Genomic DNA, 16,446 nt, shown 5'->3' with positions numbered 1-16,446 from the left:
ATTAAAGTTTTTATTAAGTTTGTTGTTGAAAAACAAACAAACAAACCAGCTACCATTTTTAGGAAGCTCAAACTTTTTCCTGATAATCATTTTTAAATATATGAAGAGAACATCCATGCAATGACAGTCTTCAATTCCGGTTTTATTGGTGGCTGGGGCCAGGCAGTGCTCCCTGCGGCTCTCCAGCCTCTGCTGGGGGCCGGGGGTTGGGCGCAGGGCTGGGGCAAGATGCCTCTCGGTGATCCCTCCTCTCGTGCTTCCTCCCTCCTCTGAGGCTAAGGACTCCTGGGGACAGAGTGCAGCAGGGAGACCGCACAGTCTCATGCCCCATGCACAAAGCCCCATGCACAAAGCTCAGCGCTGCTTCACCGGGCCCCAGCTGTGCCCAAGTGCCTTCCTAAAGAGCGCGCCGCCTGCAGAACCGGAGGCCTCCTCCCTGCTTCGTCTTCTGCGCCCCCTCCTGCTCTCTGGATCCTCTCTGGCTGCTCTGATCATTTTATCTTGGATGAGGGTTCAACCTTTGAATTCCCTAAGACAGTATTTTAACTGACTCCTTACGATAACTTGTTTATTATGGTTTGAAACCGCGCCCCCACTGAAAGGGGACCAGTGCTGGCAGAACTTCAGGTACTGGCGAGAGGTTTGTAAAGGGGTAAGAGCATCCAAGCCGAGATGAAAAATACACCAAGCCTTCTGCTGACCTTCCGCCGCCAACAGCACCTTCTCTCCTAAGGATGCTCCCTGGCGGCCAGACTTTCTGTGCAGTGCGCAGCCTGTGTTCACTTGACAGGAAAGAGCGATTTCAGCGCGTGTCATTCTAAACAATGATTTCTTCTCCGTGTCTATGAAAAAACAAGGTTTTTTTTCTTTTTTTTTTCTATCGGATAAACAAAACAAAAACCCAAAACCAACACATAATCTAACCTTAATCACAAAGGTGGTCCGAGTTATTTAATAGGTACAGAGTAGAAAGACATGGTTAAGGCCGGGCGCGGTGGCTCACGCCTGTAATCCCAGCTCTTTGGGAGGCCCAGGCAGGCGGATCACCTGAGATCAGGAGTTCAAGACCAGCCTGACCAACATGGTGAAACCCTGTCTCTACTAAAAATACAAAATTAGCTGGGCGTGGTGGTGCGTGCCTGTAATTTCAGCTACTGAGGAGGCTGAGGCAGGAGAATCACTTGAACCCAGAAGGTGGAGGTTGCACTTCAGCCTGGGCAACAGAGTGAGACTCCGTCTCAAAAAAAAAAAAAAAAAAAAAAGATATGGTTAAATTTGCACAGCTACACTCTCAAATAAGAACATGATATGTTAATTTGTATATCGTTTTAAAATAGCACTGGCTCTCCACCAGACACATAAGAGATGTGATTTTCTAGCTTTTTAGTCATCTTCTGTACTGTCTCTGGTCAGCATAGTGGCTTTATCCACGTCTATATCTCGGCTTTCACTTCTCAGACGGGATTCCCTGCAAGCGGCACCTACTCAGTGAATTCTTCTCTGCTGGAAGACCCTGCAGGGCTCGTGCCTGCCCAGGTTGGCTCTTCCCTCACCTCCAGGTGTTAGCTCAGTACACCTGGCCACAGTCAGAGCATCCTTGGCCAGCACAGGCTCCTTCTCCATAGGAGCCCAGGATTCAGGGCGGGCTCCCGTGCAATGTGGGGGGCCTGTATCCCCAGCCCCCCACTGAGTTCCCTGCTCACACTTTCTCCGGGCTCCGCGGGTGGGCCACACCTGGTTCAGAACCTCCCTAGGCAGCCCTTTGCCTCAGGAGAATGCTGGAGGACATTGTTCCCTTTTCCTCCCTCCATTCGGTGCCCCAGGGCTGTGCTGAGGCACCCGAAGCCTTAAGGTGTGGCTGGTGCCAGCTGAGACCTGCTGTGAGTACAAGACACCCTGCATTTCAAATATTGGGTATACATAAAGGAATGTGAAATCTCAATCATTTTCATTTTGATTACACATTGAAACGATAGTATTTTGGGTACACTGGGATAAATAAAAGATTATTAAGACTAATTTTACCTGCTCCTTTTCAAAGTTTTACATGCAGCTACTAGAAACTTTAACATTACTCATGTGGCTGGCAGATCTTGCTGTTGGCGGTGTTGCCGAGAGGGACAGCAGGATGGAGGCAGTCCTCCCAGAGGCAGCTCCCAAAGTCCCCATTTCCAGGTCACCTTCCAGCTCCCAAGGGTGAAGGGGGCCAGGTGGCTCCCCCAGCAGTGCGCCTCCCTGCTCGCCGCGATGCTGACGGGACTGAAAGCACACACAGCAAGTGGGGTGTACAGCTGGCTGAGGGTTCCCCATCTCACAATGCATGTCTTTACCTCTGGTTTTCTGCCACAGACTCTGGATCCCAAGGGTCCAAAGGGAATTGCAAAGGGGAAGAATTCAGTCTTCCTTTTCTCCTCTGTGGCTTCCTGTGGCTGTGTTTGCAACTAGCCTGTTCCAGACACAGCTCCACAAAAGACAGCTTCCTCCCTGGTTGCTTGCTCGCTTATGTGCCCAGTGCCTGGGTCCGGCAGCCACACTTCTGTCTCTGCTGCATTTGTACTTGAGTTTCCTCAACACCCTCTAAGTGGCCAACACTAGTAATGAATGCAGAAACATGAAAGAATATTCTCTCAATACATTTCAGGGTGGGTACTCATCAGATGAACACATTTTCAGTTACTAAGTTAATGACAACAATTGAAGACATCGGAAATTTTTATTCATCTTTGCTTTACAACAGAACCAAAAGCGTCAACTTAAGAATTCATTTTACCTGCTGGTTTCCACAAGCTAGTTATGTGAACCATGTTTTACAAACAATAATAATATTCCAACAATAATTAAGGAGAAGTTAATTGGATAATAGAGCTTTTCCACAATTCAAGTAGAAACACAGAAGAAACTGGATAATTTTAAGTCCTCTAACTCGAGATGTGCTGGTGCAAGCCCGGCCTGCGAGGCCCCATTGCCTGCGTCTCCCGGGGGCCTTAGGAAAGACTGACAGCTCGCGTGCCTCTGGGGAAATATCTACACTACAGAAAATCTTTGGGTGTTCAGTAGTTCTCTAGAGATTTTAAGTGGTATCATAACAGCCCATCCGGAGAATTTATTTCTAAATAATTTGAAAAACAAACAAGAAACCATTAGGGTTTTTATGCAGAGCAGCCTCCAGAGCAACATTCTCTGAGAGGAAGAGTCGACCAGAGTGAGCTCTCCGTAGGGCCTGCTCTGCCCTCCCCTGCCCTGCTCTGCCCTCCGCTGCCCTGCTCTGCCCTCCGCTGCCCTGCTCTACCCTCTCCTGCCCTGCTCTGCCCTCCGCTGCCCTGCAGACGCTCTCCCAGGACTACGGGAACCCAAGCTCTCTCCTCTGGGCCAGACAAACAGTGCTCAGGCCACGCACCTCCTCAGAAAAGGGGGCATGGGTTGCCACATCTTCAGAGAGCTCTGAGTAAACTCCTTGGGCCCAGGGATGCAGAGGAACCTGGTTGTTGCTGCAGAGCCGGCCTCATGTTCCCCTAAACAACCTTTCTAAACTAGAGATTTCTAGACTAAGACAAAATCAACATGCATTCACACTTTATACTCTACTCCATTTTCAACCCCTTAGATTTAAACTCAGTGTGGAGAATCTGTGATAAGCACCTTCCAAATTCCTCCAGGATCATCTGCTCTGCCAGGCACTCGGAGCAGTGTTCTTTCTCGGCCTCTTCTCCCTGAGCCAGCAGGCAGGCGCATGTGGCCTCCACCACCTCCCAGGAGATGCATGAGGAAGGCCGCCTGTCAGAAACAGAGCAGTTAAAGGCCGCTCAACAGTGCACCGTTTCTACCTACAGTACTCTTTATATTCAACAGAACATTGCTTGTCCATGCTAGTTTAAAGAACATCATCCACTAAAATCTAACGTTGTCTTCCTCATACTGGAAACTATTAGGCTGGGCACAGTGGTCTGTAATCCCAGCACCTTGGGAGGCCAAGGCAGGAGGATGGTCTGAAGCCAGGAGTTCGAGACCAGCCTGGGCAACAAAGTGAGACCCTGTCTCTTTTTTTTTTTTTTTGATACTGAGTCCTGCTCTGTGGCCAGGCTGGAGTGCAATGTCACAATCTCGGCTCACTGCAACCTCCAACTCCCTGGTTCAAGTGACTCTCCTGCCTCAGCCTCCTGAGTAGCTGGGATTACAGGCATGCACCACCACGCCTGGCTAATTTTTGTATTTTTAGTAGAGACAGGGTTTTGCCATGTTGGCCAGGATGGTCTCGATCTCCTGACCTCATGATCTGCTGTCCTCGGCCTCTCAAAGTGCTAGGATTACAGGCGTGAGCTACCACACCCGGCGGAGAACCTGTCTTTAAAAAAAAAAAAAAAAGAAAAGAAAGAAAGGATTAACTGCTTTTAGAAGAATAACACAGAGGACAAGTAAATCTGTCAGTTTTTGACATCCCTCTCATGGCGGGTTTGAAATTTCCTCAAAATTAGATCCACTGACAAACCCAGAGGATCCCGGGCTACAGTGTCAAGCACGTGGGCCAGGCAGGAAATTGCAGAAGCAGGACTCTTAGCTGAGGCAGGGCATGGGGACAGGCTGGGCAGCTTTGCTCTGAGTCCTGTCCACGCTGGGTGTCTGCCTCTCCTCCCCACAGGATCATGTGCAGCCAGTGAAGGCCAAGTGTTCTGAGGACTCGCCTGTCAAGCCTTGGGGTCCTGCTGTCAGGACGGCCTTCCCCATCAATGCCACTTGGAGCTGTGAAAGAGGTTCTGAAAGACAAGTTGTACGGCATCACATAGGACCAGCTATTCTCCCCACTGAGCTCAGGGGGCAACTGTGGCTTAGCTAGATAGCAACCCAAGTGATGCTAAGTCGAAAAATTTTCAGGAAAACTTTATAAAAGATTAAAAAGTGTTGGATTATAAAAATAAAGCAAAAATGTTGGATTAAAGTCTCTCTATAAAGACAATACATGATGACTTTGGTTGAAGAAGAAAAGACAGGGCTGCCCTTGGGAAAAGAAGGGCTGTTAACACTGCAAGACAGGCTCCAATGTACAGGCCCCCGCCGGACTCCACAGAACACACATCCTGCTGCAGGCGATGACATTTTCACACATCACTTCACAGACAATGCAGCCAGGTTTTGGTAAATTTTTACTGATAAAGACCTCTGTGAGTCAGCTGGGTGCGGTGGCTTACGCCTGTAATCTCAGCACTTTGGGAGGCAGAGGTGGATGAATCACAGTTCAGGAGTTCGAGACCAATATGGTGAGACCCCATCTCCACAAAAAATAGAAAAATCAGCCGGATGTGGTGGCGCATGCCTGTAGTCCCAGCTACTCAGGAGGCTGAGGTGGGAGGATCACCTGAACCTGGGGAGGTTGAGGCTGCATGAGCTGTGATCGCACCACTGCACTCCAGCCTGGGCAACTGAGTGGAAACCCTGATCTCAAAAAAAAGACCCCTGAAGGCCACAATCATGAGTATTTCTGATATCTCTCTAACCAAACAAGCATGAATTTGGCTTTGCAAAATATTAATTAATGACATCTGGTACTTTATCATGATATGACCATTACATTGAACTCAAAGAAGTTTTTTTTAAACTAATGGAATCTAATAGATAGTAAAATTATGACTCAACCTTGAGAACTACTAGGATTACAATGTGGCTTCAAAACCGATAAATGCAAAATTATCCAACTAATCCGGATCCACAATCACTTAGTAAGGAAAACAATCTGGACCAAGTACAGCTCTTTGCTGCCACTTCCCACGATAAAGGATAGGGAGGTACGCGCTGTCTTTGCTGCCCCAGGTCGGTGTGGCTCTGTATTAACGCAAAGGCAGTGTTAGAACTCTGCTAGCCCTGCTGGTGATCCTGGCAGCAGGGCTCTTTTGTCTGGTACAAAACAGGAGTAACTCAGACAGTGAGGATGAAAAGGCCGAGCCGAGAAGACAAAGAGGACAAAACAGGTTTCCGCAGCCGGGCCTCTAAGGAAACACGGTGGCCACCCAGGATTAGCCCACGGTGGGAGGAATGGCTTCCCTCTGCCCCCGAACACACGCCAGCCCCTGCAGGCTCACACATTCTTTCCAGTGTATAAATTGTCCTTAATTCTCCTCTCATATTAACCTCTGTTCCCTCTATTAGCAGAGGTTAGTTCAAAGTACTTACCTATCTTGACCGAATTTTGGAAGTCCTGAAAATTTCATTGGTGGCAGATGATGGCTGCCTTCCAAACCTCCAGTCTGCATGTAGTTTGGCATGCTCATTAGTGTCTTTCGTTCTGGGCTTTCTTCATAATTTTTGCAACCAATGCATTTGCAAATAGAAGAACACATAATTTTGGCCTGGTAATATAAAATGCTTCAATAAAATTAGGTTGTTCCACAAGTCATCAAAAACTGACAAATTCTATTTGGACCTTAAATAATTATTCACGTATATTTGCCCATGAGAGAGAATGTGTGTGTGTCTGTGTGTGTTGAGTGTGAATGTGTGGGTGACAGCGTGTGTGTGTTGAGTGTGTATATGAGTGTGTGGGGGTGTGTGTGAGTGTGAATGTGTAGGTAAGAGTGTGTGTGTGTTGAGTGTGTATATGAGTGTGTGGGTGTGTGTGTGTTGAGTGTGAATGTGTGGGTGAGAGCGTGTGTGTGTTGAGTGTGTATATGAGTGTGTGGGGTGTGTGTGTGTTGAGTGTGAATGTGTGGGTAAGAGTGTGTGTGTGTTGAGTGTGTATATGAGTGTGTGGGGTGTGTGTGTGTGTTGAGTGTGAATGTGTGGGTAAGAGTGTGTGTGTGTTGAGTGTGTATATGAGTGTGTGGGGTGTGTGTGTGTTTTGAGTGTGAATGTGTAGGTAAGAGTGTGTGTGTGTTGAGTGTGAATGTGTGGGTGAGAGCATGTGTTGAACGTGAGTGTGTGTATGAGTGTGTGTGGGGGGTGTGTGTGTGTTGAGTGTGAATGTGTAGGTAAGAGTGTGTGTGTTGAGTGTGTATATGAGTGTGTGGGGGGTGTGTGTGTGTGTTGAGTGTGAATGTGTGGGTAAGAGTGTGTGTGTGTTGAGTGTGTATATGAGTGTGTGGGGGTGTGGGTGTGTGTTGAGTGTGAATGTGTAGGTAAGAGTGTGTGTGTGTTGAGTGTGTATATGAGTGTGTGGGGTGTGTGTGTGTGTGTTGAGTGTGAATGTGTAGGTAAGAGTGTGTGTGTGTTGAGTGTGTATATGAGTGTGTGGGGGTGTGTGTGTCGAGTGTGCGTGTGTGTGCATATGAGTGTATGTGGGGTTTGGGTATGTGAGTGTGTGTATATGTGTGAGTGAATGTGAATGTGTGTGTGACTGTGTGTGTTTGAATGTGTGCATTTGAGAGTGTGTGTGTGACCTGCAGTTATCATCACATGCTGCTGTTGTGGAGACGCAGTAGTCCTGCTGCTGACAGAGTGGAGGCCGAGTGTACGGGTGTGAGTCCCAAGCAGAGAGAGGGTGTTGCTCTCCCTTCTCTACCGGGGAGCCAACAGGCTGCTTCTTTGACTTGTTTTGAAGAAAGCCTGCCTTAGCTGATTATAAAACTCTAGCTTATGGTTCTCTTTCAGCATGTGAGGCTATTATGCTGGTTCCATGGGTGCAGAGAATGTACAAGAGAGTAGAATTCGAAACCTGCTCGAGAGCAGGCCTGTGGCTGGGAGCTGTCAGGGGAGACCTCTCCTGCTGCCTTGCGGGTGGATTTTGTTTCAAGCTTTTCCTGGCAATGTGATGCTCAGGGGGCCGGCGTGTCCCATCTGTACCCAGCAAGCCCCCTCTTGCCCCCTCATGCCAAATCCCTGCTCATGTGGGCCCCAGGGGCTGACCGAGAGCTGGCACTGCCAATCACTATGGTTTTTGGCTTTCTCTGTCCTTCAGCCCCCCGGGGATTTCCCTCTGTTCTTTCCAGCTGAGAGATGCATCTTCAGGGGGATGCGTTCTGTTTCATCTGCACCTCTGGGTGTTTTGAAGCAGGAGGCTTTTCAGAGTTTCTAGTCTACACGAATGCCAGAGACTAAAGGACAGTGCTATCCCTTTCCTCTGAGCCTGCACATTCTGTGGGCTGTGCCCAGCATAGGCTCTGCCTTGGGGTAGTGGGCTGAGCCACAGTTCTGTGGCAGCCAGTAAGGGCGTTTTGCAGGACAGAGGAGCTGCTGTGGGTGCGACTGGAAGTGGTTCCTCGGGGGTGAGGTCAGCCCCGTTTCAACTGTGCATCTCTGTCATGTTTTGACTGTGTTTTCCACATCCTAGCTTTGGGACAAAGCCACGCAGAGGGCACCCTCACTGTGTACTCAGGGCTGGGCTCAGGGGAAGCAACATGCTCCAGAAGGAGCCCTCAGCGAATTGACCTGGTTCACAAAGCTCAGCTGGTATTTGGGAAATTAATTCAGATTAATGTAAGTGCCCTTCTAGAAACTCTGGAAGAAAAAAATAATTATATTTATCTTTTTTAAATTACAGCAAAGTTTTTTAACCACAAAAGTTACTCAACATATTTACCTGTATTTTTTGTTAGTGAGTTAGAGAGCTGGGCACTAACCTCATAGCACTCGCAGTAATTCTTCAGGCAGCCTGACCTCCTGCAGTTGCACCCTTTGTTGTGCCGGGGCTTGACATTGCCCAACTGGCCCTTCCCAATTTTTGGCTGGAAAGCTTCTGGATTTCTACCAAGACATGCCTAGGGTAGAATGAGAAGCTCCATCAGGATGGATTTTATCATTCAAAACTCAGCTCAGTGAAGGGCATCTCATTTGAATCTGATTGTTGTAAAAGATGCCACAGTAAACAGAGTCTCTTTACATGGTTCTGAAGCTGCAGCCCCTTCTTGTTTGATTTCAATTTGCTTCCATACACAAAAAGGTATATTGTAGCTAAGGTTTCTTCATGTTTTGTTTTCTGAGTTTCCAAGTCTTACATATTTACTGTAAAAAAATAATAGATGGTAAAGATGCAAAGAAAATCATTATTGCCGTGTGGACACATTTCCATCCAGCATTTCTGGGGCCCTCTTTCCTAAGATGGTTGAGACCGTGGACCATACTAGCAGCTCACACTGCCTGATCACAACTCAACACAGCATGTGCCAGGCTTCTTTCCATGGGATTTATATATACATGCCCTCTCGTTTAATCCTCAGCAACTAACGTATGATTGTTTTATACCTGGAGAAACCCAGGCACCGAGAAGTTAAATAACTGCTGGTAAGTGGCGAGATCCTGATTCAAAGCCCCTCTGCTGACTTCAAAGCAGGTCTCAACCGCTGGGCCATGCCTTTCTCAAGCAACACACACGATTTGTTATCCAGGTCTATTTGTTGTCCCTTTTTAATCTATCTATACACACAAATACATACATATCTTTACACACAAAACGATTCAATGCTCTTTGTAAAAATTCAAATACAGAGGTCACAGTGGAAGTCCATGGCCTCCCTTCCCCCTCCTGGGGTGGACATTTGGAATTGGTGCTGTCCAGCAGCACAGCCCCTAGCACAGGGCCATCGCTGCAGAATGTGCTGCTGGACAGCCCCAGCCTGCGGTGTGCGGCTTTAGGCATTTTCACGGATCACTGAAGTGTGACAGGCAGTGGAGGCACACATCTGCAGCTGTGGCATGATGATCTTGTGCATGTGTGCACACCTGCGTACCTGCTACCAAGGTCAAGTTAGAAGACAGGCAGCCCCACAGGCTGCCCTGTGACTCCTCCTCAGTGGTGCACCCCCGCGGGGAACACTCTTCAGATGTAGAGGGCTTTAGGTTTGCCTATGCTGGTGCCTCAGGTAAGTGGAATCCCACAGCTTGTACTCCCGTGTCGGCTGCCTCCCTCAGATAACAACTGGGAGGTCCGTCTGCACTGCTGCACTTAGCGGTAGCTCCTGCTTTTCATCAGTGCGTCAGTTCATCCATTCTACCACGGATGGACGTTTGGGCTGTTTCCAGTGCCTGGCTACTGTGAATGAAGCTGCTGTGAACATTCCTGTACAAGTCTCCTGGTGGACATTGGCGCTCGTTTCTATTGGCTATATTTGTAGGAAGGAAATGGCTGGATCATAGCATACAAAGAGGTTTAGTTTTGGTAGCTATTATCAAACAGTTTCCCGAAGTGGTCGTGCCCCTTTATATTCCTATCAGCAATGTATGAGAATTCCAACCCTTTTTGTTTTACAGTTTTAATTGTAGATAATACTCTTTATCCCTAAGTAAAATGTACTAAAGTTTACATGCGTGACAATTTTCTTCTGTCTGGCTATATCAAAATTGGTAAGATATTTCAAGTCATTTATCCATAATTCAAGAGGAGAATTAAATTATTTTAGAAGACAATGCGGAGAGCAGCCACACCCTTATAATTGTGTTCTATTTGCACAGGACAGTCTCAGGTCTACAGTCGATGGCTCTCAATTTCCCTTCGTGAATGAGTGGGCACCGGAAGTGTCTCCCTGGAGTGGGTTGACAGCCTTGAGCCTAACTGCCCCTCCCTCCTCCCTGATTATCTTTTGTGCCTACAGAAAGGGATAAAAGCTGCAAGCTCCTGTGTTTAGCCTTCAGCAGAGTGGCCATCGGGGCCATAGAAGTAACCTTTTGCATCTCTGGGAAAACCTACCTTCTTCTCTTCTTCTGGAAGCTGAGGGGTGAAATTTAAATTGTTAAATTTTACAATTGAAAATGTAGGCTGCCTGAGCACTTTCCCCCAGCCTTGTCACGCAGTGGACTGTCTACACCTTTGCGGCTACACTGCTCCAGCTCATGCTTATCTGCTATGTAAGATGACCCCAAATGTCTAAACTCCAAGATAAAGTGAACATTTGCACTTTCTTGAATCAGAACCTTCCTAGACTGCTGCATCTCTGAAGCCTTCCCACATAATAAAAGGGAAAAGGCCTTTCTCTGCCTACCACTTTTATAACAGCCGCTTGTCATGGTTCAATACCCCCACCGGCAGGAATCAAGTCTTATTCAATGTAAATTCTTCAAAACTGTGGGTTTTTTCCAATGAGGAATCTCTGAAGATCATTTTATGAATACCTCAAACAGTTTGAAATGCTTTTAAAATGCATGCATTTAATGGACATTTATTACCTTAATGGCTTTAAACCGTTCAATTTCATGATGCAAGTTGTTGCAACAATTATTACAATTGCAGTTGTTGCAAAAGTCCCCACTGGCAAAGCAGTCACAGTACCTGTGAAGGAAAGGACAGAGTGAGTGGCAGGCACAGACGGCACAGTGAGTAGTGAAAAGAAGAGCACACACGTGTAAGGAAAGAACGGGCAATGTGCTGCAGTCAGAACACTGAACACTTTCATAGACAGCTCAGACTCCTTGTTATATGAGAACTAGATCAACTAGGATGATGCTCACCAGTGACTAACACAGAAGGGAGTAAAACTAGTTAAAACCATTCGTTTCATAATACAGGATTTTGCAAAGCAAAACAATTTCCTGTCAAATCCATTGCATCAATCAATCCTCCCTGGCCCCTAATCGCCCTCCGCCATTTTCCCAGGAGTGCAATAAGTTTGGTGGGCAGAAACATCAAGTAATGAAGAGCTGTCTTCCCATCAACCGCCCCAGTCCATCCAACATGACTGAAGGTGTGTTGACTTCTTCACCAGACCTTGACTTTGAGTGAAAACTAATGGGACCCAGAGGTGGAACCTGGCCTAGGCCTTATCTCGCTTTCATTCTATAAGGGGGAAGTGAATAGCAGAGGAAAGGGAAAGAACGGATGAGGTGGCTGCAGTCACACCTCTTGGTTGTAATGCGAGAATTGTTTGGGAATCCTGAGTCTAGTGAAGCCCTTGGAGTGCACACCACCATGCCCTGTGACTCCTGGGGCCACACAGGTGGGTGGCAGTGCTGCGGGTTGGCTCTGAGGGCTTCCTGGAAGAGCCGCCAGTGCTGGCAGACAGTCCCCCTCCTACGGTCTTGTAAGATGCCTGCTCCTGCGCTGTAAGGCAGAGGTGTTTAAGGGCACGTGCTTTACCCTTCCCAGGATGGGCAGAGGCGACACTCTCCTTAACTCATGTGAAAATGTAGCATTAAGGCCCCCTACTGTGCCGCCTACGACCCGCGCCCCGGAGAGCCACCCCATGGCTTCCACCTGTGACCAGAGAAGACCCCTGTCGCTGTCTTCTGTGAGCATGGTTCATCAAAAAGAGCTTCCAACTCGTTTTCCACATTGGCTCTGCCGCCTTCTCCCCATGTGCCAGTCAGCTTTGTAAGCTGTAGAGTGGGAATCGTGGTGTTCAGCCTCCCCGTCCCAAAGTGCTGCTGAGGGAAACCCTGGGCGTGTAAAGCTTCCCATAGTGCTGCAGGAACACAGCGAGGGCCGTGCAGGAGACCAGAGGTCTGCAGAAACCTCTCTGGGGCAGAACTCACAAACACAATTGTTTTCATAATTATTATTTTCATATTTTAAAATAATATTTTAATGTCAAGTCAACAGGAGAGTAAAGAGGATCATTAGAGGCCAAAAAGACAAGAAAGTGTGAACCCAGAGAGGCGAGTTCTGCAGCAGCTAAGTGCTGCCCTGGGGCATCTGCCAGTCCCTAGGGACCCGGAGCTTGGGTTCCAATGTGCTGGAGACAGGAGACAAAGTCTGGGCATCAGACCAGAGACCCCTCATAAAGTGTGGATCCCTGAAAGGCGAGCTCCCCAAGGAGCGAATTATTAGAGACACCTCCACTCCACAACAGGGGAGAGGAGACACATCCCCCACGGGGAGAAAGGGGAACTATAAAGGTCTCTCCTGAGCCTGCAAGCCACGCAGATGGAGAGAAGGGAAAGGGGACAGTGACAGAAGGTTTGGACGCCGGATAGCAGAGGGACGAGAGAACTGGCGTAGCAGAGGGACGAGAGAACTGGCGTGGCAGACTCAAGAATGCTGAACCTGAAGTCAGCAGGAAAGAGCTGGGAAGGAGCTGCGGAAGGCTCTGGAATGGGCAGCACTAGGTTCCTCCAAGGGAGAGCAAAGCCAGGTGAGATAAGAAGAGAACCAGGGGGATTCTCTGCAGGAAGGCACGAGTCCCCAGACGACTCCTCCTTCCTAAGCAGCTGGGACCCCCCTGCCACAGTGGCAGAGACTAAAAGTGACTCTCTTGGAGCAAAACCATTGGGTGTGGGATATGATAATGAACAAATCCAAGAAAAGTGATTGAGACCCCTAGGTTTCTTCTACTCAGCTTCTAGCATTCTAGCAGGAGACTAGAAAAGCCTTCTCTGAGGACTCTGACCAGCCCAGGAGAAAATATCTAGAATTTGACATTGAGTTTTCCCAATAAAATAGCTAAGTGACCACCCTGTGGTGAAGCTACAGTGACCAAGCCCTCAGCAGTGCACTTGCAGGCCCAGACAGCCCACTCCTCAGCTACAGCCCCCAGACAGCCCACCCCTTACCTACAACCCCCAGACAGCCCACTCCTCAGCTACAGCCCCCAGACAGCCTACTCCTCAGCTATAGCCCCCAGACAGCCCACCCCTCAGCTACAGCCCCAAGACAGCCCACACCTCAGCTACAGCCCCCAGACAGCCCACTCCTCAGCTACAGCCCCCCGGTCAGCCCACCCCTTACCTACAGCCCCCAGTCAGCCCACACCTCATTCTTAAGTATGAGCAGAGTGACACGTAGGGATCCGCAGACACGTTAGGAAATCTTCCAGAATGTGAAAGACAGAGGCCCAGAGAAACGGACTGTGCATGGAAAAGAAAACTAGGAGGAAAGTGGTATCAACAGCCTTAGAGAGACTAAGAAAAGTTATTGATCGATGAAACAGGGAAATAATTCTTATAAAAAACCTCAGGATATGAAAACAGATATTTTAGGAAGCAAAAAAGTAATCACAGTGATGAAAGACCTAGAAGGTATGAAAACTAGAACTAATCAGAGGAGAAAGCAACAGGGGGCCAGACTAGAAAATCCAACATTTATGTAGTAAGAATTTCAGAAATACTGAATATTAAGAATGAAGGGGATACAATAATTCCAGAACATTTCCCAGAACTAAAGGCCATGAGTTTCTGAAGGGAAAGGACCCACCTTGGGCTCTGCACAGTAGCTAGAAAAGAGACTGGAAGCAAGACAGCATGAGCACATTCTGCAGCACCGGGAATAAGAGATGATCCTCTATGGTTCTAGAAAGTGTAAAACAGTTTTCATACAGAGGATTAAGAAAAACAATGATGTTAAAATTCCACTAGCAACATTGGAAGCTAGAAGAAATGCAGCAAGGCCTTCAAAAGTCCAAAGAAAAACCATTTTCAACCTGAAGTTCTACTCCCAGTCTAAATTATCATCTAAGCATGAGGATAGACTAAGACATTTTTAGACACGTAAGGTCTGAAGAAATTACATCCCATGTACTCTTCCTCATGGAAGCTACCGGAGAAGGCACTGCACCAAAATGAGGCCGTGAATCCCACGAGGAAGATGCGGGCTCCAGGAGTCAGGAGCCCAAACATGACAAAGAAGCTGGTGAACCCCTTAGCATGATGGTAGAGGGGAGTCCAAGATGGGAGCTGCAAGCAGGCCTGGAAACCAGCCCCTCCATGGCAGGCCAGGCCAAGCAGCTTGGGAAAAGCCTTCACAACAGGACTGACAGTGCCCCCGTGTCTGGGCATGTTGAGAAGACCATTACACAACCAGAGGAGAGGTTAGGGCTACGTTAGTGTTGTGTGCATAGAAGACTAAGTACTGGGTATGAACGGAAAGGGAAAGGTAAAGAAGTTCAGGAAAGGATAATTCATGAAGGCTCAGCAGGGACCGGAGTTTTCATCGTCATAAAAATGTAAAGACTCAATGCTAATCTAACCAAGCCTATCTCATGTCTGGGTGTGGGAAATGTGTGTGTTGGTAGGGGTTGGTGTATGAGTGGGAGAGGAAATAAAGCTAAATCCACATTTCCCATAGTACAAAAACAATAGATCACACCAAACTGAAAAGCCAAGGAGTAATTCAGACCTGTTATTTAGACTTATGGAAGCAAATATTAAAAGATTCAGTTAAAAGAGTTGAAAGTTCCTGGGGGGCAGAAAATAAGGAACAATTGTCAGGGTACTACTTATGTTTTGTCATGAGCCTGGTACAATTATGTGGCTCTCTAAACTGTATGTGTATGTGATTTGGATAAAAATAATAAACTGAGAGTAAGACAGAATAAAAGATAAAGAAATTAGTCTAAATGCAGCACAGAAGACAGATTGCAAATATACAAGAGAGGTTAAGAGAAACAGTCAAGAGTTAGAGAGGCTAATGTGTCTCTCTAATGGTGAGCATTATGGAAGGAGAGAAGAGAGAAAATGGGGGAGAGGCATCTTTGGAGTGAGGATATCTGTGAGTTTTCTAGAACTGATGATAGCTGTCGATGCTCAGATTTAGGAAACCTAATGAACTCTAAGAAAGACAAACAAAAAGAAAAACCAAAGACAAAAAGAAAATCTCAAATGCACCAGAGAAGAAAGATACATTACCTAGACTCGCATCTGACTTCTTGTTAGAAATAATGGGAAACAGCAGACTATTTTCAAAGCATTGGCAGAAAAAAACCTGACAACCTAGAATTGCATACCCAGTAAAAGTGTGTTTACTCACCAAGGTCCAGGCTAGGCACATTTCTTTTTTTCACTGTACACTCTTTTGCTGAGTGATTTTATTAACTCTTGCCCTTTTAATCTTTTGAAGATTTTAAAATTTGTTTTCACCAAACCTGCTCTCTCTCCCACACTCCAGACCCTGAAATCCTTATCGTCTTATTTCCCAAACATAATGAAAGGGTGGGCTGTCCACATGTGCTCTTATCATTCCTCCTCTCCCATTCGTTCTTTAACCTATTGCATTCAGATTTCCTCCTCCTGCCCACAGACTCTCAAAGGCAATCAACCAGCTCCTTATTGGAAAACCCAGGGCTCTCTTCACTGTTCTTGAGAGCTTTAGACCCTACTGTGCTCCAGAACCACATCCCAGCTTCCAGTCAGAAATCTCTATCTTCAATTCAGCATGTCCACCCCCCCACCCACAGTCTTCACCTGCACCCCTCGTACTGCTCCAGTCACTCTCTCCTGCTGTGCTTGCTCTCCATCCATGGTGTTACCATCTGCCCAGTAACACAGCCCCTGCGTTGGTTCTGACAATTACCTTGCTCTCTTTCCCCACATCCAAGGGTTGCCAAATCTACTGATTCTGGCTCAGAAATGTCTTTTATTAATTTTATTTTTGATAAATGTAAATCATATTTATTGTGGAATTTTTAAAAATACAAATAAGTAAAAAGAAACAAATTACATCCAATCTGAATCTCATTCCCTAGAGATGATCATTTGATGAATATATTTCAGACTTTTTCTGTAAAACTACACATACTGAAATAAGTATATGTTGTTTGGTTACAGATTATATGTAAACAAAAATAAGATCATATTCTACAAAACTGTTTCAGTGTGCTTTTA

General features: G+C 47.0%; 1 protein-coding gene across 7 annotated transcripts in view; it reads right to left on the bottom strand.

The window, feature by feature from the left end:
• Window positions 1-764: 764 nt before the first annotated feature.
• Window positions 765-16,446, bottom strand: part of TESMIN (testis expressed metallothionein like protein) — a 48,347-nt gene continuing 32,665 nt past the window's right edge. Inside the window, exons 7-12 of one of the 7 annotated variants that reach the window (XM_054439229.1) lie at window positions 11,083-11,185; window positions 8,544-8,681; window positions 6,163-6,338; window positions 3,640-3,774; window positions 2,026-2,591; window positions 765-842 (exon numbers count right to left, since the gene is read on the bottom strand). In XM_054439229.1, coding sequence (XP_054295204.1) covers window positions 2,501-2,591; window positions 3,640-3,774; window positions 6,163-6,338; window positions 8,544-8,681; window positions 11,083-11,185 — 643 coding nt within the window. In that variant the 3' untranslated portion in view covers window positions 765-842; window positions 2,026-2,500. Of the gene's footprint in view, window positions 843-1,263; window positions 2,592-2,694; window positions 3,775-6,162; window positions 6,339-8,543; window positions 8,682-8,819; window positions 8,926-9,913; window positions 10,046-11,082; window positions 11,186-16,446 lie in introns of those variants that run through there. The other 6 variants (XM_054439230.1, XM_054439231.1, XM_054439232.1 and 3 more) reach the window with 6 other exon arrangements.

The sequence above is a fragment of the Pongo pygmaeus genome, chromosome 9 (genome assembly GCF_028885625.2).
Source record: "Pongo pygmaeus isolate AG05252 chromosome 9, NHGRI_mPonPyg2-v2.0_pri, whole genome shotgun sequence".
Lineage (NCBI taxonomy): Eukaryota > Metazoa > Chordata > Mammalia > Primates > Hominidae > Pongo > Pongo pygmaeus.
Note: the sequence above shows the minus strand (reverse complement) of the source record. Positions and strands in the feature narration are given on the sequence as shown.